Source organism: Myotis brandtii, unplaced genomic scaffold, assembly GCF_000412655.1.
Source record: "Myotis brandtii unplaced genomic scaffold, ASM41265v1 scaffold123, whole genome shotgun sequence".
In the NCBI taxonomy this organism is placed as follows: Eukaryota; Metazoa; Chordata; class Mammalia; order Chiroptera; family Vespertilionidae; genus Myotis; species Myotis brandtii.
The window spans coordinates 9,970,362-9,997,872 of NW_005354291.1; the positions used below are offsets into that span (position 1 = coordinate 9,970,362).

Genomic DNA, 27,511 nt, shown 5'->3' on the forward strand with positions numbered 1-27,511 from the left:
AAATTTCTGTGTTTAAAAATATATAGTGCACACACATTCAGATATTTACCTAACATTTCTACCTTAAACTTGAATTAAAAATATATATATATTTTGAAGACTATATTCAAACACAGTGAACACTTTTCACATTTTTTTTAAACTTGACTTTGTACTATGTAGCATTCTACACAGTTTTGTCGGTGCCCATCCATTTATTGTTGTTTAATACCTCAACTATGGTGTTCTGATTGTTTATTATCAGCTCTCTTATGTAATCAAAGCTGCAAACTTCCGAGTCATCACTACTCCTGAGGTTTTCACATTACATTGCTGTGCAGCGGCTTTTTTACACTCGCCCACCCCCAAACTCTTGGTTGTGTAACTGAGTATGGAAGGTAGTCTCAAATTTCTACAAATCAGCAATTCCCTATATAAAAGTTTGAAATCGAGTAAAAACAAACAAACACCTGTTTTCAGCAAAATTAGCACACCATAGTAGGAAACTATTTGCACATATATGACAAATGATTAATGTCCTTAATATTGTAAAGAGTGTGCACTTCAGATAGAAAAGAGATGAATACCATAGTAGGAAATGGAAAACTGATAAAGGACATGAACAGACAGCAAGAACTCCATAATTTTATGATGTAGTTCACCTTTAGCTACTTACAAAGTCATCTCCTTCCTTTTACATACCTGATACCTGATGGTGCTTTTCATTTTGATCTTCAGGACAGTTTCTCTACAGAAGACTTTTCCAACTGCCTTTATGAGGATCTTCGAATTTCCCTTAGTCCTGTCCACAAATGTTCATTTTATAAAAATAATGCTAAAATGAGTTATGGGTTCCTCTCTCCACCACGTAAGTTTCTTCTTCCCTCACCTCCTCTTCCCCCATCCTCTTTCTCTCTTCCTTTTCTTTCTTGTGGGACAATGTACAGCATCATATTTACTGATTGATGAAAATTGTGAGTGAGAAATACAACTAGTAGGGAAAATTTTAAAACTAGGTCTCAAATGTAAAATTTAGAAAACTTTATTTTTGATTGAAAGGGTAGTTGATTCAGTACAGATATTGTAGGTAGGGCACTCTTCACTTTTCTGCATTTCTTCTAACCAGAATTTGAAAAATCTCAGTGAGGTCAGAAAAATGCATCTGAATTTTTTTAGGAGATATCATTTTGTTGTTTGAAAACAAAAATCTAATTTGTCAAAGAATTAGGTAAAGGTAGAGCCTAAATGCTCTTGCTCTCTCACCAATACATAGCCCCTAGGGAGTGGCTTTTTTCTTTTTAAGTTAAATGTTCTGTTTTTAAAAGTGGCAGATTTGTATGTGAATGAGAACACATTTTGAGGCAGCCCTAAAGAGGCACAAATCAGAAGGCTCTCAGTGCTCAAATACCCTTAATAGCCAGTCCAGTCCCCGGAGTAAGTGTCTGAAGTCAGAACCTGGCCATTGCATTATAAAAATAGACCAGGTCCCAGCTGAAAATCCATACAAAGAAGCCTTGTACAGCTTTTCCAGGCAGACATCCTGTGATGTTTTTTTCTGGTAGTAGGTGTTGTTCTGAAGCCAGATATTGTGTTTTTTCTTTTCACCGTGAAAGAGTTTAAGGACAGAAGATTGTCAACACAATATGCTTTAGTTGAAATAAGACAAATAAGGTAAAATATGAAAATGTTTAATTTGGGGCCCTTCTTATTAAAGTTTTTGTAAAGTTTTTTCTTTGACGAAGAACATATCTGAATATTTTTATTTTGTTGAGGGACTTGACCAAATGCATTGAATTTCTCCCTTGAACCAGTACCTGAGAAAGTTTTACAGGTTTGGGATAATACTCAGCTTATTTTTTTAAATGTGTCCTATGAGAAAGTATAATTTCCAATGTTATTCGTGAAGAATGAAATAGTTGTTCTTTTTATTCTCTTTGTAGAACTAAACAAAGGTTCAAATAAAATATATTCTGAAGCATTGCTTACCACTAACATAGTACCAATGTACCCAAGTTTTCAAGGTAAAAATTTTTAACTCTACATTTCATAATTTCAATGGATTTCTGTGTTTATATATAATAGCTATAATTTATGTGATAAGACCTGCTCTAAATGAAATCACTGAATATCAAATACATTCTTATTGGTTTGTTTGATATTGAGAATTCCAGTATACAAAAAATTTTACCAGTATTAGAATTATGGTATATCCCAATATAATTATTCTGCTCTCTCCTTAAATGTTTATAAATGTTTTTGGTGATAAAAAGTATGTAATGTTTTTTTCTAAGTTACCAAGCTAACATTGTCTATTAACTTTCAGTCTGTGTTACTATTTGGAAGTTCCTGATAATTTTTTTTTAAATCTTGAAATGAATAGATTTTATATCGTGATTGATTACTGCAGCATTTGACTCTTACAAGAATAAATGTACTTCAAGTGACATAGGGAATTCAAAATATAGAGCATACAAATAGATTTTTATTCTAGTTTACATCTAGAATACTTGTGAATATTTCAAAGGGAATATTCAGATATTGAGAATAAATCTGAATGACCTGTCTTGTTCCTGTTGGTCATTTCGTTTTAATGCTTAGTGATGACATGTGACCACAAGTTCATGATGCTGCCCAGGTCCAGGGAAGGCAGAAATAGAGTTGAATATAACATTTGTGTATTAGTCTTTCCCAAAGGCCAAAGGTGAACAGTGAATTTTTGGCCTCACACTAAGACTGGAGCCAAACTTGACTTTTATCTCTAATTACTACAAATGCTAGTTTTGAATCATGGTGTTGGATTTATCTTACATGACAGCACGACTCCTTGTTTTTTTGAAACTGCACTGTCCTTCTTGTTTCAGCGATATGGCGCTACTTTCACGGCACCCTACTGCCAAGGTATGCTGAAGAAAGAAACGGCGTCAATGTTGTCAGTGGCCCTGTGTTTGACTCTGACTACGATGGACATTATGATGCCTCAGAGACTCTGAAACAGTAAGAACATATTTCATTAACTCTGAACAACAGCTATCGAGTGGGATTACCTTCTGGATGAGTCAGCAGAACCTTTACGATTCAGATTTATGTTCGTGACATGTCTGATTACACTGACAGCCCTTGAAATATCTGATTAGTTTTACTGTTTGCTCAGTGTTCAGTAAAACATTTAAAAAATATTTTTACTGCCCTGACCGGTTTGGCTCAGTGGATAGAGCGTCGGCCTGCGGACTGAAGGGTCTCGGGTTCGATTTCGGCCGGGGGCATGTACCTTGGTTGCAGGCACATCCCTGGTCGGGAGTATACGGGAGGCAGCTGATCGATGTTTCTAGCTCTCTATCCCCCTCCCTTCCTCTCTGTAAAAAATCAATAAAGTATATTTAAAAAATATATATTTTTACTGATTTCAGAGAGGAAAGGAGAGAGAGAGATAGAAACATCAATGATGAGAGAGAATCATTGATTGGCTGCCTCCTGCACTACCTGTACTGGGAATCGAGCCCACAACCCGGGCATGTTCCCTGTCCGAGAATCAAATCTTGATTTCCTGGTTCACATGCTGATGCTCAACCACTGAGTCACGCTGGTTCCGGGCAGTGAAACATTTTTTAGCTGGAAGAAGTAGTGTTCCTCCACCACTTAGCTCAGATGAGTAATTCTTGAGCTCAGATTCAATACTAAGAAGAGAACATCAGTGTTTAAAATCTCTATGTGTAGCTGGGATATTATCTTAATTAACATACTTCCAGTTAGAAGATAAAGAACCATATGGGGCAAAGGCATCCTGAGTCTAGGAATCACCAGGGTAATAAAGCTGTAGGCCGGGGTGAATGTCATAACTTTTATCCAACTCTGGCTGGAGGGGAATGATAGAGTGATCATCCTGAGGAAACATCAGTGGGGCTGTTTCTATAAAGGAGAGGTGGAGAACATTTTAGAGATGGGTTGATCTTTATTAAAACAGTAATTCGAAGATTTTTTGGAGTAATTTTGCTATTAAGGCTCTGAGAAAAAGGGACTGAACCCTCTGCTGAGACTGAGGTCCTTTCTGAGAATGTCTCTCGCAGGCTGATTTAGGGATTACTGTTTACACACTTATTAATTTATGAAATCACAATTTCTTACTAATATCCCTTGAGGCATCAAGGTCCCCTGTAACTGCCTCATAAGTCACAGCAATAAAATGGGTAAAGATAACAATTTCATACCTTTCCCATTCACAGCTTTAACCAGGGCTCTCTGGTTTATTTATTTATTTATTTAATATCTTTTTATTGATTTCAGAGAGGAAGGGAGAGGGAGAGAGCGATAGAAACATCAATGATGAGAGAGAATCATTGATTGGCTGCCTCCTGCATGTCCCCTACTGGGGATCGAGCCTGCAACCTAGGCATGTGCCCTGACTGGGAATTGAACGGTGACCTCCTAGTTCATAGGTCGAAGCTCAACCACTGAGCCATGCCAGTTGGGCCAGGGCTCTCTGTTTTAATGTGTTTTATATATTATGGTTCTACATAAGATTGTAGTTGAAAACAATGATACCACTACCTTAAATTTTTTAAGATGCTGAAAAAACGAAACAAAACTAACCTAGCTTTCAGACCAAAGGAAACAGAATTAAGATGAGGCAAAGGTGTTACTTGGGATATCTTTGAGAATATGCTGCAATGAAAAAATATAAAGGTATTGGTACAGAAAAGAAAATCCAGTTAAAACAGAATTCACAGCAACGTGGCTTCTCTGCAGGAGCCAGAATTTAAAAATCTCAACCCTGTTCTCTCTCTCTGTCCACTGTCTGTCCACAACTACACAGAGTTTAAAAGACTATTGCTTTAGTATCTTAGTTGTAGGTATTAAAAAATATTTATGTCTCAATTCCAGTGTGTTATTGAATTTTTAACATTCCAAATTCAATAAATTTCTATAGAAAATAAAACTTATTTGGGTTGAGTTTATCTGACTGTCTTCTACTTCTCACTCTCTCAATCTGGCAAAATAGGTTGAAGTGTTATGATGACTGACTTCTTATAATATACTTACTTATTTGACTGAATTTGATTTTTAGAAATATTGTATGAAAAAATGCTTTACTGAAATATTTGTTACAAGGAAGATCGTTATTTCTTTCTGAAAGTGAATATTGTCTTGTTTTACAGAAACAGCAGACTCATCCGTAATCAAGAAGTTCTGATTCCAACCCACTTCTTCATTGTGCTAACAAGTTGTAAAAATACATCCCAGACTCCCTCACAGTGTGAAAATTTAGATACATTAGCTTTCATTTTGCCTCACAGGACTGATAACAGTGAGAGCTGTGTGGTAAGTAGCCTTTGTTAATTTACTTTAAACATTGAAAATATATCCGTGTGTGTCTTATATCTAACATTATTGTGGGAGAGAACATAACTTGAATATACTTTGAAATTATAGGATGATTTTAAATTTGATCCTATAAACAGACATATCTTCAGAGAGACCTGGTTAGACAACATTTCAAATTAATTTTCTATATATCACTTTATTATAAAAATCATGTTTGTTCCAAATCATATTTGGAAATAATTGTTTTATGTTCTTTTATTTGCTCAGAATTTAAAAAATCTAAACTGTAGTCTTTGAGCATCAAGATTGCATTAAAATTTTAGCAATTTTGAAGCTTTTCCTTATGGTGAGTCAAAATGTTTTTTTTTCAGAGTACTTCTAAGATATCCTAGTTGTTTTTTTATTTTTCTCTTCCTCCTCCTCCTCCTTCTTCTTCTTCTTCTTCTTCTTCTTCTTCTTCTTCTTCTTCTTCTTCTTCTTCTTCTTCTTCTTCTTCCTCTTCTTCTCCTCCTCCTCCTCCTTCTTCTTCTTCTTTTTTTTTTTCCATTGAAGTTATACAAAGTAAGTCTAGACCTAAATTGGCAAATATATTTGGCTTTTCTACCAGTCTCAATGGATTGGTTTTGATATGTAGAGTCCTATGATCAAAAGGATCTCAAGGCCCAGTCTGAGCTTGGCTGGAGAGAGTGCTGTGTCACTCATTCATTTACCCCTTTCACTCATTCTTTTAAGGCTTCTTTGGTGCAGTTATTCTTTCCTTTAATAAGTATTTGTTGCCAGGTACTCTAGGAACTGAGGACATATCAGTGAACAAAACAGACAGTGCTCTGTGGTGGGCCCATGAGTAGAGTACAGTGGCCCATTTGCCATCCCTGACCTAGTGGTCTTTCTCTATATCATTCATTAAAATGAATGAGGATATGTCTCGCTTTAATTGCTTCTCTGATAAACTTTCAGAACCAATTGACCAGTCCTTTTAGAACACATTTCTCATTAAGTTATCTTTTCCCCTTATTCTTCAGAATTAAGTACGGAATAATAAGATGCTAGCTATTTGGATGTATGTTGGGCATCTAACTGGTCAGTGTTGTGGCTGCTGTTGGACACATACCAAATATTTCCTTGTTCATTGCTTTCTCTTCCTTGAGAGATTAAATAGTCATTAAAGGTATCAGTTAGTATTGTGTTCTGCAACAAATAACAGAGAACCTAGTTATAGTGACTGAGCAAATACAAGGTTCCTCATACTATAGAAAGTCCAGAGGTGGACAGTCTTGGGACAGTGCACTGATCAGCTGCACCATTAGGGACCCAGACCTTCCTGTCTTTCTGTGCCACTGTTCTTAGCATGTGGTCCGTGTGGGCTAAAGATGGTTTCTACTTCTCTAGGTGTTGTGTCTGAATGCTGGACCCTACACCAAAAAAAAAAAAAAAAAAAAAAAAAAGTCATCAACAGACTTATGCTTACATCACATTGACCAAAATGATGTTAAATGCCATGAGTTAGGTGTTGAGTTCCTTTTCCATTTCTACTTTTCCAAAAGCTATTGTACCGTTATCTTAAATATAAACAAGTAGTGACTAAGGATTGGCTGGATATTGGCCTAGCAGAACAGATGCCTTATGTGTACTTTTTATATATTCCTGTAAACATTGGAACAGATGGAAAATATCTACTGGCCAAGTAGTCTACTGAGTCAGGGCTGTTACCTTGAGAGCCAGAAGGAAGACATTTGCAGAGAAGCAGGCTGAGCAGTATTAAGTAGTGGATGATTGGAGGCTAATGAGAAAATGGAAATTATTAGCCTATTTTCCTTTTATGTGAAAAGTCTATATTTATCATCTATAATAATAAAAGCATAATATGCTAATTAGACCAGACAGCCGAATGACCTTCCAGACATCATTCTGGATGTCCTTCCAGACAAAGCCGTGGTGGCGGGGGCCAAGGCAGAGGCAATTGGGGCGATCAGGCAGGCATGCAGAGTGGTTAGGGGCAATCAGGCAGGCAGGGGAGTAGTTACGGGTGATCAGGCAGGCAGGTGAGTGGTTAGGGGCGATCAGGCAGGCAGGCAGATTGGTTAGAGGCAATCAGGCAGGCAGACAGGCAAGCAGTTAGGAGCCAGCGGTCCCAGATTGTGAGAGGGTCCAGGCTGGACTGAGGGACACCCCCTCCCAGTGCAAGAATTTCATGCACCAGGCCTCTAGTTTTCAATAATAATGTCCTAAGGGTATGTGAACCTTATTGAGGGATGGCTTTAAAGTACACTCATAGCCCACCAATCCATGGATACTTTGTTCATCTGACCTTCTCTGAGAGCTTTTTTCAGAAAGATTTACATTAATACATAGATGTGCAGTTGCCACCTCTATTACCTGCTTCAGCTACCAGCTCTGCCTGCTTCCATGTGCCAGAGCAGAGCATATGTCTTTAATTCTTTACTGATCTCATATTAGCTGAGACTTTACTACCTCACCAGAAACAATTGTGTTTTACCACTTCCCTCAACCTTTTCTTCATTGCAAATATGTACATAACTGATTCTGATATGAACTAGTGTTTGTATTGTGCATTTGCACACATCATTGCATTGGATCCTCAAAACAACCCTCTAAGAAAGGTGCAAGGTAAGAGAATCAGGATTCAGATGTTAAATAACTTGCCTTAGTTTATCTGATAAGGTGATGGTAGAACCAAAATTTGAATCCAAGTTTCTTTATGCTAATTCCCACATTCTTTCTACCGTCCCATGTTGCTTCTGTTTTCCAACATTTTTTAACCCTACACCATTGAAATTTCTTGCACCAATGCAATAAATGAGCATCTAATCCAGGTATACTTGTCTTTTCCAAAATGGATACATCTGATTAAACAAACATGCATCGTATATATTAAATGGTAAATTACTCAAGAGCAGGGATTATGTCTAACAAATCTTGTGGCATCTGCTATTTGGGAGCCAAAGTGTCAAAGCTGATTACAATGGGGGACATGGAAGGCTGGTAGGGAAAGTGAACTAACTTTTCCAGTGACTTTTCTTCTTTATTTTCTACCCTCACAGCACGGGAAGCATGAATCTTCATGGGTGGAAGAGTTGTTGAAATTACATAGAGCTCGGATCACAGATGTTGAACACATCACTGGACTCAGCTTCTATCAAGAAAGAAAAGAGCCAATTTCAGACATTTTAAAGTTGAAAACACATTTGCTAACTTTTAACCAAGAAGACTGATACATATTTTTTTATTCCAAAAACAGACCATAAATTGTTTTGAAAGAACCTTCTGTTTGACACAGTCCTCTGTTCACACGATTGCATTGTTTGGAAACTGTCGACCACAGTTAGAACTGGGACTCCTCTGTGATACGACCATCTCAGGGAAACGCCTGGCCTCGGCATAGCAGTAGGAAAGTGTTCCTATTGAGTCTCGCACATGTTTGAATGTGTAACAGTTCAAATTTGGGAATAAAGACAGACCAAACCTAAAACTGCTCTTCTACTTCTCTTAAAGGCAGAAGTAGCCTGTGAACATTGTCTGGATACCAGATATTCGACTCTTATTATCATGAATAAACTTTTATGGAGCTGGCAACAGCAGGAGTATGAATAGGATTGGACTAATCCATGTTACATTCGTATCTTCACAAGAATTTAAAAACGATTCTTGATGTTTTTTAAAAAGTGATTTTGAAATTTCATTTATTTTAGTTTTAATAAAAAAATTAATGGAAACAAAATTTTTCTGAGGTTCTCAAAAGGCAAAATATGTAATCCTCTGTTGTTGTTGTTTTTTTAAATTATGATTGGGCTTCTCCAGGTTAAAAGGCTTTAACAAGTTAAACTTTGAGGAAGATCTGTGAATTGAGTACGTCAATCTTTATAAATTTTACTCTATATTTGTACCAAAAAAGAAAAATATTCCCATCCTGCTCACTGGTTATTAACATAGGTTAAAAACAGCTCTAAAAGTGATGTGTTTAGATTGTTAAAAATGTCTTCTCTTGGTGAAACTTCAGAGAACCTGTCAGCACATGCAAGGTGGCATTTGTCATCGAGATGGTAGGAATGTTTTCCTCTGTACATAAAAATGACTCCACCAACAGCAGAACTATACTGCACTGAGCTGTTTATTTGAAGTTCCATAGATTCGAAGAGAACACGGTACCATCACTTCCTATCTCCGTGGTGGTCACAATAAATGAACTTGATTTATCCACTGCATAGACTACATCCTTTAATGCCAACCTGTGTACCTTCGAAGGCTACATTTACTTTTAGGTTCCCTGAGTCTAATTTAGGTGTTCTATTAGTGCACCAAAGATTTGCATTTGTCCTTCAGATGATATTTATTCTTCAACAGCCTCGGGGCCACAGAGGCCTTTAGATAATACAATTTATATCTGAAAATTATTTAATAATTTAGAAAGTTTCATGAGTTTTTGTTTTAACCCCACAGATCTCTGATGCTCAGTACATTATTTTTTATTTAAAAAAATTTTATTTTTTTTCTATTGTTCAAATTGGGTAATTTTTATTGTTCTATCTTTAAGTTCATTGATTCTTTTCTCTGTCTAATCCATTATGCTGTTGAGCTCATCTTTTAAAAATATATTTCAGTTATATTATTATTATTTCTAAAATTTTTATTTGGTTCTTCTTTGTATCTTTTATTTCTTTGCTGAGACTTTGTATTCTTTCATTTGTTTCAAGAATGTTTGTAATTGCTCATTGAAGCATTTTTATAAAGGCTGCTATGAAATCCTTGTCAGATAATCCTGACATCTCTGTCACCTTTATGTTGGCATCTATTGTCTTTTTTTCATTCAAAATAGTTGTCCTGTTTTTCAGTGCAATATTGATTTTCAATTGAAATCTGGATATTTTAGGTATTATGTTATATGACTATGGACTTTCTTTAAACCTGTTTTAGCTGAGTTTCTCTAATACCCTAGCAGGGAAATTGGGGTCACTGCCTCATTATTGATAGGTGTGTTCCCTCTTCAGTTTCCATTGATTCTTGGGGTGAGTGGGTACCCTTGTTGCTACTGGACATGGTGGGACTTAAGCTCCCTGCTTGACCTCCATTGATGCCTCCCTGGCTGGGATGTGCAGGGTGCCCTGTACTGCCCCCATGTGGTCTCCACTGACACTGTGGGCTGGGTTGGCAGGAGAAGCTTTATTACTACCAGGTGGGAAGGAAATCACCAGTTCCCTACTCAGTCTCCTCTATCGTGACCATGCAGGAGAGTTGGGGCACCTATTCGCAGCCTGAGAGGGGTGGAAATCTAGGCTCCCCATTCTGTCTTTGCTGGCCTGAGTGGGGTCATGACCTTTTCTGTGGTGTTTGGCTGAAGGGGGAGCAGTTATTGTTTTTTCTCTTGCTAGGCTACTCTTCTTCTGCTCCTTTGGCTAGAGAGAGAGCATGGACTATTTTAAGGGCATCTTTTTGTCTGTACTCAGCTTTCCCAGGTTGCTGACTTAGTCACTTCCATGTCTGGAATATGTGAGCTAACAAGAAAACTCAGAAACTCATCAGTTTTGTTCCTTGAGTCCCAAGTACTCTGTCTGTCTTCTCTCTGCCTTTCAGAATCTTCCTGTTTTATATATAATAACCAAGCTTTTTATCTATACTTAGCAGAAGGATATCTACTTCTTCATAGAAGTGTCTCATTGGTCTTTATTCTTCAAAATACATGCAGGCTCATGATTTCCTCTACGTGAGACATCTTAGCAGATCTTAATGAAATGGACAGATGTCTCTCACCTTGCCAGACAGCAGAATCCAAAGAAAAGTTACAATCTTTAGCATCGTGGAGAGAGAGAAGAGGCAGCAAAAGTGTAAATGATGCCTAAAAAGTGGTAAATGTTATAATGGAGCTAGGGGAGAGGTGCCAGGGAGCACAAAGGAAGCAGTACGTGCTGCTTGGCAGTATCAGGGGGGCTTCCCAGAGGTGGTAACATTGGGGCTGGGACTTGAAGGATGAACTGAAGCTCTTTGGGTGAATGGATGAAAAATAGACATTGTAGCCTCCCTTGGATGGATATATTTTTGCCATTTTGCCATTTACTGTTAGGGCTAGTATTTTTTACAAGTATCACTGTGACCAACTTATACAACTATTTTATTTTTCTTGCTTTGTTATAATAATCTCCTGTTCTTAAAGGAAATGTCAGACTATAAATTCTGTGCTGACTCATTAAAGGAAACAGCATCCATATCTTTTTCTACTTAGCTTCCCCACCCCCCAGTTGCTCTTATAGAGTATTCCTTTTTTTCTTGTGTCTCTTGAAAGAGATCCCTCCTTTCACTATTTCATCAATTTAAAGCATGTAACTAGTTACCACTTTCCCAATTTGAATGGTGAATTCATATGACCATATATGGAAACACTCCTACTTCAACAAAGGCTATTCTTTGCTTCTCAAATGCTAAGCAAAAATTTTATTCCTAATTTTACTGCCATGCCTCTGGTCAGTATTTCTTAAAATGAGGTAACTTCCCTATAACATTGCATAGCTAGTCAATTTATACACAGCAGGCAAACAACCAGGTGGAACTTAAAAATATGTTAAAATATCAGAGGAAAGAGGGCAGATCTTAGGGGAAGAAGTGGAATGTTCAGGGTCCAGTGGGGTAAGTAGATAAGAGGGCTATTAGGCCAGTTGGCCTGGTCCTGTTTAAGGAGATAAGACAGATAGGGAAGGAGCTGAACCACCTCCTACAGGAGAGGCTCTTACCCTCTTGGACATCTTTCTCTCATTTGTTACAATAACTGTCCTGCCCTGTCCTGTGGGTACATGCTTATCTATAACAGAAAATGGCATTTGAACTTTGAAACTAAATATGATTACACTGCATGCTGAAGCCTATCACAGGAATTGGTGGGTGGGCACTCTCATGAGCATTAAGTAAAATTTTATGGCTACAGTCTAAGGACATTCTCCCTGGATTTTTGGCCAGTCCATATTGTAGGGTAGAAAAAATAATCTACAGAATATAAGAGTCTCTAAGCTAAGAAATGTGGATGTACCAATAAAAGTTGTATATACAGAAGCTTGGCTGCTTTCCTGTGTGGAGTGTGTGTGTGTGTGTGTGTGTGTGTTTAGAGGGTGGGGGCAGGGCATGGGTGGTGGTGTTTATCCAGGGCAAGGGTTGTAGACAATAAACCACATCTATATTGTTGGAAGGAGAAAAAAGATCCAAAGTTCACTCTAGGCACACAGAGTAAACATCCTTTTCTGATCTGTGACCTATATTCTTGTTTTGGGTATTTTAATTACATTTAATCATACTTCCAGGTAAAAGCAAGAAACAGGCCTATATAAATATCCTTCCAGTATTTAGAATGGTTTGGAACCAGAGGGAAAGTTTCCAACTTGTGACTTCCATATATTTTTTTCAACATGAAATTTTTGCATCTATTCTCTCCATTGTACATAAATAGTGATTGGAGAAAAAATAAAGATGTTTACTAGAAATCATATGCATACCAGAAACCATAGGTGCAATAAAGTATGTTTTAGCCTACTAGAAATAAAAATAATCTCTGGAATAGGTTGTGTATCTATGGGATGCCAAAAAGAAACAACAACATAAAAAAAAGTCCTATTCCACCAGAGGAGATTTTATTTTATTTTATTTTAAATATATTTTTATTGCTTTCAGAGAGGAAGGGAGAGAGGGAGAGAAAGAAACATCAATGATGAGGTTCATTGAGTGGCTGCCTCCTGCACACCCCCCATCAGGGACCTAGCCCGCAACCCAGGCATGTGCCCTTGATCAGAATCGAACCTGGGACCCTTTAGTTCACAGGTCAATGCTCTATCCACTGAACCAAACTGGCTAGGGCCATCAGAGGCTATTTTAAATTTAAGTTCATATTTGCTCATTGTGGATGGAAAGGGATATATACAAGTTTGGTGACCAAAAATAATCTTACACAATGATCTGATCCTAACCTTGTATTGGGCAGGTAATGGTGGGTAGTCACACCTCAGGCATATAACTTGTATAGTAAAAGTTTTTAAGCAAGCCCTTTTCATTTTCCTTGTGCTTATGGGTTAACACTTTTAAATGCCAGAAGCAGTCCTCTTTTCCAGACCCCTTGAAGGTGTAACCACCCTCAAAAGAGGACATAATCTTTTTAACTTCTTTAGTGAAACATTTTAAACTAGCCCTATCCATTGTTCTTATGCATCTGAATTAACACATTGTTGAAATACCCCTCAAAGAGAGTATTAGTCCTCCAGAGAGCACTTAATCTTGTTAACCTGTAATCTGACCCAATTATTTGATGTCTCCCACCTTCATATAATCTTCTGCTCCTTCTTTCCTTAATTTCCTTAATTTCAAGAAGCTGCAAACCTGTTATTCTCCTGATCATTTGAGAACTTGCTCCCCAGCATATGTCGTCAATTTGGCTCAAATAAAATCTTATAAAATTCTCTACAGGCTTGGATATTTCTTATGTCAACAGTACCCAGACCCTTGATGCTAGATCCAAATACAGTGCTTACTAGAGGCAGTCTGAAACCATACAAGGAAAGAAAATAATTTCAGGATGGTGTGGTTATAGGTATAAAAGGATTGTTAGTGTCCACTTGGGGCTTCCAGGGACCTGGCAAGATTGTATCCTAAAGAGAACACATTACCACAAACCTCATGAGGAAATTGAGAAGTTCCAAGAAGCTGCACTATCTAAATGTTTTCCAGCCCATGTTCTTCTGTTAAATTTGCTGAGACTGTATCCTTTGGCCTTATTCCCCAAAACTGTAACTTTGATGGGATGTGAAGACAGCTGTTTCACAAGGACTATAATTCAATACTGTGGGATATTTCCCCCCAGTGGTGGTAACTCTCATTTGGCATTTAGAATATATTTCTCAAATCAGTAGATTTCTTTTCATGTGTTTATTGCCTTGTCTCCAAAGTCATCTGTCATTGATAACAGAAATCATCTTTCTATCCCTATTTCTAGCACAATGCCAGGCAGAGAGTAGTTGCTCAATTAAAAACCACTGTTCAGATGAGTAAAAACCAACGATATGATCAGTGGTTCTCAACCTTGGCTGCACATTAGAATCACCTGGGAATCTTTTTAAAATCCTGATTTCTGGGCCTCATCCTCTGGAAATTCTGTTTCTTTGTTACTAATGTTGTGGCCCCACCCCATAACAAAGAAACAGAATTTCCGGAGGATGAGGCCCAGAAATCAGGATTTTAAAAAGATTCCCAGGTGATTCTAATGTGCAGCCAAGGTTGAGAACCACTGGACATGATCCTACCAAAACACCCATTTAAAACAGCTAAGGAATCGCAGGTGACAGGAAGGCAACTAGAACAATCACACAGAAACTAATTATTATTTGCATCCTAGTTTTTAAGTGCCAGATGGGGATGCAAATGGGATGTTTAAAAAGAAGTTCATTTACAGATATCTTCCTAGAGCACAAGGCAGAATTTTAAAAAATAGTACATAGAGATCAAGTAATGCCGTTCAAGGGCCATTCACAGTTGTTACACTGGCTGCATCCTGTGGAGAGTATGCTGCCTAATGAAGTGAACAGGAAAGAATGACCTATTCAGAGTTTTGACATCTCAAATGAAAACCTCTTTACAAAGTGTGTAGTGTTTCCCCAGCAACAAGCTGCTTCTGTAAACCTTCGCTGGCAATGGTGGAGACGCACAGGAGCATCTTAATTCTCATGTTCATCAACTCCAGATAACCTTCTGCTGTGAGGAAAGGCACGTCCAGCCTGGAAGGATATAAGCAGGTGGAACATCTGAAACAAACACATTTCAGGCAACTTCGCTTCACCAAAGAGGAGAGAGATTTTCCTACCCCTTCCTCCTCTCTTTGAAATCCAGGGCAATGGAATCTAGCGTTGGTGGAGATGTATTGAACAAGGAGTATTAGAGGTGAGTGAACTCATTCCATCCATCAGATGTCTGATGATGGTTGACAGTGAAAAAACTCACATTTTCATGTACCTAATGAATCAGTTATATTACTGTGATAACAAAGATCTCTGAAACTAGATCAAATGTGATGATAATTACAATAGCTACTTTTACTGGCTGCTTATTTTGTTTCAGACATTGAACCCTGGTTAGTGGGTTATCCCTTGTAGGGATTTGAATGAAGGTCTTGGCAAACTCAAAACAGTATATTATATTGCCTCCTTCAATAGTGCATTAAGCATGTTCAAGTGCTCTCTTGTGTTTGTTAGTTTATTTTGTTCATTAGATTCCACATATGAGTGAGATCATATGGAAAAGAAAACAAAAGAGAAAAAAACTCAAGAACACAAACAACAGTGTGTTGCTTGGGTAGGGGTGGGGAGGATGTGGAGGGAGATGGAAAAGGGAATAGCAGGTATAAATGGTGCTGGAAAGAGACTTGACTTGGATTGGTGAACACATAATACAGTGTACGGATGATGTGTTGTGGAATTGTGCACCTGAAACCTGTATAATTTTGTTAACCAGGGTCACCCCAATAAATTCAATAAAATAAAAAAAATTAAAAATGTTCAAGTTCATCAAGTTTTACTTCATCAGTAGTTGAATTCTAAACCAGTTCTTGAAATAAATGTATTAGTAGTGTATTAATAGCATGAAATACCACCAATAAAAAAAGCACAAAAAACATCCCCCGAATGTTAACTCTCAATTGGAAAATGGGCAAAAATCTGGATTAAGACATTCATAGGGAAGAAATGCAGAGAGCAAACATGAATAAAAATGTCTTAGTTCATTAACTAGATCCTAGAAATGCTAATGACATTTTTGTTCTTACCATATGGGAAAGGATTAAAAGATGCAGATCTCCAGTGTTAATAGGCAGTCATGCCTGAGATTGGTGGCACAAGATGCTATGATATATCTAAAGGCAATTTGATAATTGTGCTCCGAAGGTCTAAAAATTGTTCATAAACCATGACTTATATTTCAGTTCTTGAGATTTATTCTGAAGAAGCCAATTTACTATGTAGGAAAATACAGTGATGCTCAGTCTAAATGGTTGACTCTTATTAGAGAAATGGTAATAATAGTATATGCATGTAATATAATGTTCTCTTAAAATTTGGTGTTTATCTAAATTTACTAAAATGGAAAATTTCACAATATAGGAATTGAAAACGATGGCTTCTAAAATAGCATATGATCATTTATCCATTTGGTGAAAAGAAAAATAGAATCCTCTTTTTCTTCTCTTATTCTGTAACTCTCCTCTTTAGTTTCTCCACACTCTTCTCTCGGTAGTAATTCGCTAAAATATTAACATGATTATATCTGTGTGGTGGGATTTGGGGTGATCCTCACTTTCTCTACAATGCATTAATTTTATAATCTGGAAGAAAAGTGAATCCAGAAAGTTCATTTAGGCAAAAACAATGTTTAATTTCATAAAGTATCAGTTTGGGTACTGATAACCACATACACCCTCTCTATTTGCCCAAACAGCAGAGGGTAGTGAATGAGAGATATTCCCTCACTGCAGTGCTGTTCACTACGGCGATGTTAACACAATTCCAAAAAGCCCATGCTGACCTGAATTCTGCTGTACTGTACAAGACTTTGTCTTTTATCATCTACCTTTCCACTTTCAGTGTTTCTGTTTTTGCACCTGCCCACATTCCTCTGGTCTTTCACAGAGGAGGTGCAATTCTTTTTTTTTTTCTTTTTCTTTTTTCCCCAGACCATGGCTTTGTTTCATTAATTATTCTCTCTCTCTCTCTCTCTCTCTCTCTCTCTCTCTCTCTCACACACACACACACACACACACACACACACACGTGATTCTGATCTCTGTACTGCATCCATCTCTTTGCTTTGACTATGTACTTGTCCCTCTATTTTCCTACAGTATTCACCCAGTTGTTTCTGTCCCCTGGCTCTCTCACAGTTTTCTCCTTTCACTGTGGGACAGGACAGATAAGGGACTGGTTTCCATTTCCTGACTATTTCCTCACCAACCTCTCCCTCTTTTTAAGACTCCAGTAAGTTGCTTTTCGACCACCTCCCCAAACCTCCCTAATAACCTCTCTTTTAGAAACTAACAATGGCCCTAGCTGGTTGAGCTTAATGGATAGAGCATCAGCCTGTGGACTGAAAGGTTCCGGGGTCAATTCCGGTCAAGGGCACATGCCCGGTTGTGGGCTCGATCCCCAGTGGGGATGTGCAGGAAGCAACCAATCAATGATTCTCTTTCATCATTGATGTTTCTATCTCTCTCTCTCCCTTTCCTTTCCTCTATGAAATCAATAAAAATATATTTAAAAAAATAAAAACTAACAATGATTTTCTAATTGACACGTTTCATTTTTATTTTGGAAATTTAAAAATATATACTGTAAAGTAAAAGGAGGAAAATGATAATCATCCCATGCATCCTCCTATTGTTAACACCCCAGTTATTTATTAGCTTCTTGATTATTGCATTCATCTTTTTCTTTTATATTTTCAATCACTGTGATTAACTCAAGCATCCCTGTATACCCCTGATTCCATTTTTCATCAATGTTTATTTTCTTCTTTGTTATTTGTAATTTATTTCTATATTATTATTTCTTTGGGCCTGCTATCTCCCCTTTAAATCTCCTTCTATTGTTTTATATTGTATCTTCTTTTTTTAAAAAATTTATCTTTATTGTTGAAAGTTTTATAGATGTTCCCCTCTTCTTTGTTATTTGTAATTTATTTCTATATTATTATTTCTTTGGGCCTGCTATCTCCCCTTTAAATCTCCTTCTATTGTTTTATATTGTATCTTCTTTTTTTAAAAAATTTATCTTTATTGTTGAAAGTATTATAGAGGTTCCCCCCCCCCCATTGACCCTCTTCACCCCACTCCTGCCCCCTCCCCAGCCCTTCACCGCACTATTGTCTGTATCCATGGGTTATGCCTTTATGCATATAAGTTCTTTTGGTTAATATTTCCCCTCTTCCCCTTCCTTCTGAAATATGTCAGTCTGTTGCATGCTTCAACATCTCTGGCTCTATTTGTTCGTCAGTTTATTTTTTTCATTAGATTCCACATATGAGTGGGATCATGTGATACTTGTCTTTCTCTGACTGGCTTATTTCACTTAGTATAATACTCTCTAGGTCCCTCCATGCTGTCTCAAAGGGTAAGAGATCCTTCTTCTTGACAGCTTATCATAACAATGAGAATATACTCACCACTACTAATCTGTATACTTAAAAATGGTTAAGATGGTAAATTTTGTTATTTTTTGTGTGTGTTTGTTTTTACCGCAATTTAAAAATAATTGAGGAGGGGGAAGGTCATATTGCCAGGATAGGTGGTAAGTCCTGATGGTAGATGGGGAATTTGCAAGTTTATGAATATAACAGCAGTAAGAATAACAAAAACAACCGTCATTTTAGAAACATTGTCAGTTCTATAAATGTAAGCCTTGGATAAAATTAAACATAGGAAACTCCTGTAGCCACAGTTAGATTTCAATTATAAACTAAGGAATAGTTCTCCCCCTGCTGGCCATCTTGAAATTGTTCAGCTTTAGGAAATGAGGACTGCATGTTTCTGTAAGATAAGGTGCTTTCATTCTCTAAAATATTTCCTGTAGAAACACTAAACTCCCATAGCTATTTTCTGAAATTATTTACTCATTAATTCTTCTATTTCTTAAAATGAATGTACAGTTTATTTGTATATAGCTCACGCACTCACCAACCTTTATTTAACCCCTAATACATGCTAGGCACTTTGCTAAAAACACATTTCAAAAATGACGATGTTGCCCAGCCAGCGTGGCTCAGTGGTTGAGCGTCGACCTATGAACCAGGAGGTCATGGTTCAATTCCCGGTCAGGGCACATGCCCAGGTTGTGGGCTCAATCCCCAATAAGGGGTGTGCAGGAGGCAGCTGATCAATGATTCTCTCTCATCATACATATTTCTGTCTCTCTCCGTCTCCCTTCTTCTCTGAAATCAATAAAAATATATATTTAAAAAATGACATTGGTATGGACTTATGTTTGACATCAAATAGAATGACTTAGACATGTAAATCCTTAAATCAGATGCAATAAAAAGTTCTAACTGTGGCAGAATTCATCCATGTACTAGAGTACAAGAATTGAGACATAGAGGAGGTAGTAAAGAGGTTCAGCAGAAGTATGATTAATAAACTGGACTCCTACCCTTAGAAGTCACTACGAAGAGCTAATTTGATCATATTTGGGCACACAAGTACATTAATTGTCAAAGAGCATTCTTTTTTTCTAGTTGGATTTTTTAAAAACAGCTTTTTATTTTTGAAATAATTACAGATTCACAGGAAGTTGCAGTGATAGTGCATATTGTCCTATGTATTCTTCACCCCACTTTCCTAGTGATTGCATCTTTTTCTTTTTTTTTTTACAGTTGGGACTAGGTGGATCACTGTGCCTGGATGAGGAAACAGTGACACAGCTTGTAAGCCAAAGCTTTATTTATTTATTTATTTATTTATTTATTGCTTAAAGTATTTCAAAAAGTATTACATCTTCGAAACAGGAATTCGACAACGGATAAAAGAAAGTACATCATCACCACAAAGACTTCCAGTGCTACCCCTAGATGGCCACACCCACTTCCTCCCTCCACCATCCCTATATCATTTCAAGGGTGTTATATAAATGGAATCGTATGGTATGCGAGTTGTTGATAATTGGCTTTTTTTTTCTTCACAATACAGTGTCCTTGAGGTCTTTCCAAGTTGTTGCATATATCACAGTTTGTTCTTCTTCTTTTTTAAGTTGCTGAGCTGTATTCTTGTTATAGATGTACATAGTTTGTTTAAACATTCACCTCTTATAGAGTGTTTTGGTTATTTGCAGTTTTTAGCTCTTTTTAGTACATAAAACTGCTATATACAATCATGTGCAGGTTTACGTGTGGAGCTAAGTTTGTATTTCTCTGGATAAATGCCCAGGAGGATGATTGCTGGGTTGTCTAGTAAGTGTATGTTTCATTTTTTTGAGAGACTTCCAAACTATTATTCAGAGTGGTTGTGTCATTTTATGTCGCCATCCATAATGTATGAAAGACCCAGGTTTTCCTAATTTTCCCCAGAATTCTGGGTTGTCATTATAAATCATTTTTGTTGTTTTGATGGGTGTGTGATGGGGGGATGATCTTATTTCATCTCCCTATTTGATAATTATGTTCAATGTGTTTGCACTTGCTTATTTGCTATCTATATGTCCCTTGGTGAAAAACCTTTTCATGTTTTGGTTTCTTTTGTTTGGTTTTTTTTTGCCTTTTTAATAATTAAACAGTTTGGGTTTGTCTGTTTTGCATTTTGAGGATTCTTTATAAATTCTAGGTAGGCGTTCTTTATCAGATACATGGTTGGCACATATTCTCCCCTAGTCTGTTCTTGTAGTTACATTCTCAGCAGGGTCTTGTGAAGAACAAGTGTTTTAATTTGATGAAATCGAATGTATCCGTTCCTTTTCTTTTATGAATTATGCTTTTAGTGCCAGGTTTAAGAACTCTTAGATCCTGAATATTTTCTTTGGCAATTTCATCTAAAAGTTTTATAGTTTTATGTTTTCCATTTTCTATGATCCAAAATTTTGGATTAATTTTTGCACAAAATGTGAGGTTTAGGGCAGGTTTTATAGTTTTGTCTATGAATATCCAGTTGCATATCCCACACCACATGTTGAAAAGGCTACCCTTCCTCTATTGTGTCACTTTTAGACTTCTGACAAAAATTGGTTGGGTGTATTTTCATGGCTTTGCTTTAATAACAGTGACAGCAGAAGACTAAGAGCCTACCTATTTAGAGTTCAATTGGTTCTTGAGCTGCAATTTGTTCTTGAGTGTTGCATCGCTTGACCCAGCAGATGGCAGTAAATGATTATGGGAAACACTGTAACAGGCATCAGTGGAAATCCTTGGGGTTTACTTACGGCTCTTTGGAAAAGATAATTCCAAGAGCATATTGGTCATCATGCTCATCTGCAGTTAGTTTTTAATTTGTATATCACCTGAAATACTGTCTTACTTGGTGCCTTTAAACTGGCGAAGTGGTACCTGCCTTTTAAGCCTAAAAAAGATTCACAGCAGAGCTCTTTTAGGGGCCTGGAACTTAACTTCTCAGTGCCATTCTGCCCAAATAAATCAGACCATTGGGACTTTGAAGACCCTGCTTTGGCTCACCCTCTCATGGGAACCCACCTGTAATTCTCTCTAGTCACCTAGGCGTCTGAGAGTCATCTCAAATTCGGCATGTTCACACCAGGCAGTGGTATGCTGGATACAGCAGCCTTTGCAGTGGTTCTCAACCTTCTGGCCCTTTAAATACAGTTCCTCATGTTGTGACCCAACCATAAAATTATTTTCGTTGCTACTTCATAACTGTAATGTTGCTACTGTTATGAATCGTAATGTAGATATCTGATATGCAGGATGGTCTTAGGCGACCCCTGTGAAAGGGTCGTTCGACCGCCAAAGGGGTCGCGACCCACAGGTTGAGAACCGCTGCTTTATGGGCTCATAAGAGCCCATTGATAATTTGCCAGAGATTTTGCAAGCTGCTTGACTTTGCTTTGGTAGTTTGAAATTGGCTATCATAGAAACATTTACAATAGAAATCTTCCATTGTTACAAACCAAGACCGTCCATTAACTCCTGCTGGTTGTTAAATACTTACAGTACTCCACTGATCCAAATACACTTGCTTTGGCCTTTAACAATACCTCTTGTCCTGCTCACACATCCCATCCATTCCCAAACCTCAGATTATCTCACTCTCCAAAGCCCAGTTGAAATTCACCTCCTCCCATGTTTAACCAATATTTGTCAAGGGAGCCAAGAATACACAATAGAGAAAAGACAGTCTCTTCAACAAATGGTACTGGGAAAATTGAATATTCAGGTGCAAAAGAATGAAGCTAGATACCTATCTTACATCACCCACAAAAATTAACTCAAAATGGATTAAAGACTTAAACGTAAGACCTGAAATCATGAAACTCCTAGAAGAAAACATAGGAAAAAAACTTCTTAACATTGGTCTTGGCAATGTGGTTTTTTTTTTCTTATATGACACTTAAAAGACAAAACAGCAAAAGCAAAAATAAGCAAGTGGAACTATATCAAACTAAAAAGCTTCTGCACAACAAAAGAAATAATCAACAACATGAAAAAGCAACCTACAGATTGAGAGAAAATATTTGCAAACTGCATATCTAAAATATATAAGGAACTCATACAACTCAATAGCAAAATAATAATAATAATCCAATTTAAAAATAGGCAAAAGAAATTTTTCCAAAAGATATCCAAATGGCTAACAGGTACACAAAAGGTACTCAACATGACTAATCATCAGGGAAATGCAAACCAAAACCACAGTGATATGTCACCTCACACCTAGTAGTATGATTATCAGTAAAAAGACAAGTGGTAACAAGTGTTGGCAAGGATGTGGAGTAAAGGGAACACTTGTGCACTGTCGGTGAGAATGTAACTTGGTGCAGCCACTGTGGAAAATAGTATGGAGGTTTCTCCAAAATTTTAAAAAAGAACTACCATATGATCCAACAATTCTACTTTTGGATATATATCCAAAGGAAATGAAATCACTATCTCAAAAAGTCATTTGCACTCCCATGTTCTCTGCAGCATTATTTACAATAGCCAAGACATGAAAACAATATAACTATTCATTAATTGATAAATGGATAAAGAAAATGTGATATACACAATGAATATTATTTAGCCATAAAAATGAAAAAATGCCATTTGCTATAATATGGTCCTTAAGGGTATTATGCTAAGTGAAATAAGTCAGGCAGAGAAAGATAAATAATGTTCTTATTTTTATATGGAATCTTAAAAAATAACTCATTGAAACAGAGAATAGATTGGTGGTTGCTAGAGGTAGGGGGTGGGGGAAATGGATGAAGGAGGTCAAAAGGTAAAAACAAAGCAAATTCAGTTTCTCCTGCAGTGACCTTGAACTTGCTCTCCCGACCCCTGCTATTTCTTCCCCTGTGCTTCTGTCTTCTAAGGCACTTTGTTAAGTCACATGGTAAAATACCCTTATTTTATGTGTGTTTCTCAAGAGTCTAGTGGCTAGACGCTAGACTGTGAGTTCCTAGAGGGGACTTTGAGGCCTGTGTCTGAGATGACTTGGTAACCTCAGTGCTATGGTAGAACCTGGCACATGGTAGATACTCAAATGGCTGTGGTTTTGGTTATTGCCACAGAAGGACTTGGAGTTCTTTTATATTCACCATCTGATCCCAACCAATGTATTAACATCATTTTTTAATTTCTCATCTCCATTCATCCTGTTATATTTATTACATTTTGGTCAGACCATGACTCTTGGTGTGCCCTATGGGCACCTCCCATCTTCTTCTCCATCTTTGTGTGTGTTCCTCCCTGTCCCCATGAACTGTCTTCCCCCATTTCCCTCAAGGTCTTGCTCAAATGCTATTTCTTCTGGGGAGCTTTTTTCTCTTTGTCCTTTTCATTCTGCTATACTCCAAGTAATATGATCTCTCAACAGCACGAGTCTTTACATTTGTCCACTAACTCCTAAAATTCCGTTAAAAGGGGAAACTGAAATAATCCACTGTGGTTGACTAGACCGCAAAGCGGAATGCCGGAGTTCATGAAGAATATTCTGAGAACCTCGCCAAAGTTACTCCCTTGTCCAGACCAAACAGGAGTGTGAATGATGGATAGAGATTTCGGATGTGGGGTATAATGAAGGGGAGGAGGGCTTGAGTTCTGTCTATTTAAAGTGGTTGCCTGTTTGGCAGCACTCCCTGGAGGTGAGAGGGCTGTTTGTGCTCCCATCCATATCAAAGGAGCCGTTAACACTCTACAGTCCAGGTCTGTTAGTCTTCCCCATAAAACCATGTTTGGAGACATATCTCTGGGGAGGGAATTTTGGTTTGAAACTGGAAGAAAGAAAGCCTGAAACTTAATTGAGAAGTAAAAGATATATCAAGACGAAAAGGGCAACAATTTTGAAGTGGAAAATATCTTGTGAAGAGTAAAAATAGTGGCTTTTAGAAGGCATATGAGGCAGTTCTGCTGCTAACCCTTTCATTAGTTCACTTCCTGTGCCCCACCGGGACTGTCTTCTGGGGGCTGATGGCTGTCTTTGATGCTCCCAACCAGCTGGTGCCACTACTCAGGCCATCGGTTCTAGGATTCCAGGGAGACAGGTAGCTTAATCAAGAGTTAAAGAAGCTTTGTTTCAGAAACGCTGATCTATCAGAATTTGCTGAGCACCTGTCACGTGCCAAGAACAGTGACAGATGCTGGAGGAGGGTGGGGGGCAGGGGGGTGGATACAAAAATAAATAGGTGATGTCAATTTTTTTGTTTAGTGCTTTGGATAAAGTGAATGGTTTTCATTTGTCTGAAAAGACAACATAAAGAATGAAGTGCTTGCTTATATTAAAAATAATACTATTTTCTGATTTTAAATTCTCTCACTTACTCCTGTCCTTTAGTTCAGTTGTGCACACTTTTATTAAACTCATGCTATGTGCCAAGTGCTTTGATAGGCCCTAGAGCTACTTGAACAAAACATCATTCTACTTTCCTCCAAAGAGCTCACTGCTTAGTGCTGGAGGCAGACTTGTAAAGCTCTAATCTTAGCCCCTGATGAGTTATAATAATAAATGACTGTACAAAGTGCAATGGGAACAGATAAAGGGAGTAGGTTGGGGAAGACATTATAGAGGACTTAACATTTCAATGCTACTTCTTTCTTTTACACAAACTTTTCTTTATCAATAACTGCCTGATAGCTCTTGGCATCCCTTGTCCAGAGAGAGTACATAAACAAACTTTGCCAATAGGAAGACAACACTATAGATGACAATTATGCTCTTCCTTTGAGCCTGGACATGGCCTCAGATCCTCTCAACTCAGAGCTCAGGGGAGCCATCATCAGATACCATGTGCCTAGAGCAAAGACCTACTTCTTACCCCCACCTCCGTCCCTAACTGATATTCTGTTGCTCCTTTCTGTTAATTTTTGGGGGTCTAAAATTCTTGTGATTTGTGTGTGTGTGTGTGTGTGTGTGTGTGCCCAAATGTTCCCTTGTGAAAGATTATTTTAATATTTGTTTTATAATTTTGAATTGTGAACTCATCTTCATCTATGGAAATCCTCCACAGCCTGGCTTGGGAATATGCCTTCTAAAAATGTTTCCAATTTGCTTTAGCATCTTGGGACTAACTTTTACATAAATTTCCCAGCTTTGGGGGTTCCCAGACTACACGAGCAGTGCTATTTCAAACCTCAAACTGCTTATGGGAAAGCCTATGGCTATATATCCCAGAGGAAATGTTTTTACTATCCAGGCAACCCACACTGTTTCTCCTGAGTTAGTGAGTGAATTTTTTTGGGTTTACCCTTTCACTGGCAGTTTGTTACAGCAAGTATTCTGGCTTTATTGGGGCAGTGGTATGGCTTGGTGGTCTTATATTCATCTCTACCTTCTGGCTTCAGGACTTCATATTCTGTGCTCATGTGGGTGTTGAGACCTCAGACTCTTGGTTACTAGGACTGGAAATCCTCTTCCCTCCAGGTAGCCTCCATGTTATTTGCATTCATAGCTGTAGTTTTAATTTCTTTTGCTTTGAAGGCCCTATGGAACTGCCATTTTTTCTTGAGAGTTCAATAATGCATTTTAAAGAACGTTGGCTATATTTACCCAGAATGTCTAGGTTTTTAGTGGGAGAATACAATCTACTGCCCAGAAACAGAAATCTATCCAGCAAATCCTTAATACCTAACATCATTCAAGCAGTCCTTAGCATCCATAGACACAGACAATAGGGTGAGACCTGTGACAGCTGCTCCTTATATGATTTATCTGTATCTCTACAGGTGTAGATACAGAAGACTGGGCCCTGGATGGTTCTCCCCATGGCAGAAACACTATATTCCAGGCATGACTCAACTCACTCATTTCAGTGTACAAATATGGATCCCTTTTCTTTATTTTTCTGTGTAATCACTTTAAATCTAACTGCCTTCATTAAACAAGTATAGAGTCTCTCTTCTGATGCCTCCCCTCTCCAAAAAATTATTCAGTAACCCCTAGGGATATTCATACAAAGGGAATCAGGGAGAACCTGTCTGTCCCTCAGCACTATTGTCAGTCATTGTCATGTGGTGTCACTGTTGAGCGTGAGTCCCCGAAGAGTCCAGGGGCCAATTGTTCATTGCTACAATTTGCTGGGACCCTGGCTTGGGTAGTTAGGTTGCAGCTCTTTTAGTTCACTCACAGATTTTCAGCAACTGTTTTCTAAAGCTCTCACGGAGTAGATGGTACCGAGGGCCTTTTAGCCTCAGCCAACGACTCTGCCAAACCAGCTCTTTCTCACCCAGACCCTTCCTGCCCCTCTTAGTTTGCTTTAGTGTTTAGACTGCATATATTTCTTCCAAGGATATTAAGCTCCCCATTTATTTGACTTCTCACTTAATAAACATAATAACTTTCATTGATATAGTGCCTTAGCATCTCATAATTCATTGATACTCAAAACCTATTCTATGCTGGCAGCACTGAGGGCCAGAGAGAAGGGAAGTGACTTTCCCCTGAGAATTCTGCAAATGAATGGAAAACTGGAACTCCACTGTTCTCGGCACCAACACCATGTCTTCCAGACACTAACTCTTGCCACACAGTAAGCAGTTTGAGGTAAAAACCAAATATCTTCTGTATATTTACCTGCGCCCTGACTTATTTAAGTGTAGTTCCCCTCACTAATGGTGTGTTTTTGATCCTCTGGATTCTAGTAGTTGCAAACACATTTGTGGCTCTCAAAGTGTAGTCCATGGACCAGGAGTATGAGAATCACCAGAGAACTTGTTAGAAATGCAAGTTCTCAGATCCTACCCCAGACCTCCTGAGTCAAAGATTCTAGGGGTGGGGACCAGCAATCTTTGCTTTAACAAACCTTGCGGGGATTCTGATGATTCCCTAAAGGCAGAAAAACCTTGCCATACAATACAGACAGCCTTTTATCTGCTAAGTAATCTAGATAGAGTGCTTTCCCAGGGACATAAGATTATGAAAGCCTACAAAAAAGGGTTGTAAATTGAAAAACAAAATGTTATCTCCAAGTCACAAAAAGAAAGTACCAAACTAAATCAAAATCAATAGTTCATCAACTATCTACAATACAGAACAATGTAGTTGGTCAACTAATTT

General features: G+C 37.8%; 1 protein-coding gene across 1 annotated transcript in view; it reads left to right on the forward strand.

Moving 5' to 3' along the window:
* ENPP1 (ectonucleotide pyrophosphatase/phosphodiesterase 1) overlaps nucleotides 1-9,512 on the forward strand; it is a gene marked incomplete at its 5' end in the record, with an annotated part of 61,060 nt that extends 51,548 nt beyond the window's left edge. The window contains 5 exons of the mRNA XM_005859118.2: nucleotides 718-847; nucleotides 1,920-2,000; nucleotides 2,841-2,973; nucleotides 5,133-5,295; nucleotides 8,361-9,512. Coding sequence (XP_005859180.1) covers nucleotides 718-847; nucleotides 1,920-2,000; nucleotides 2,841-2,973; nucleotides 5,133-5,295; nucleotides 8,361-8,531 — 678 coding nt within the window. The remainder of the gene's footprint in view (nucleotides 1-717; nucleotides 848-1,919; nucleotides 2,001-2,840; nucleotides 2,974-5,132; nucleotides 5,296-8,360) is intronic.
* Between the last annotated feature and the right edge of the window lie 17,999 nt (nucleotides 9,513-27,511).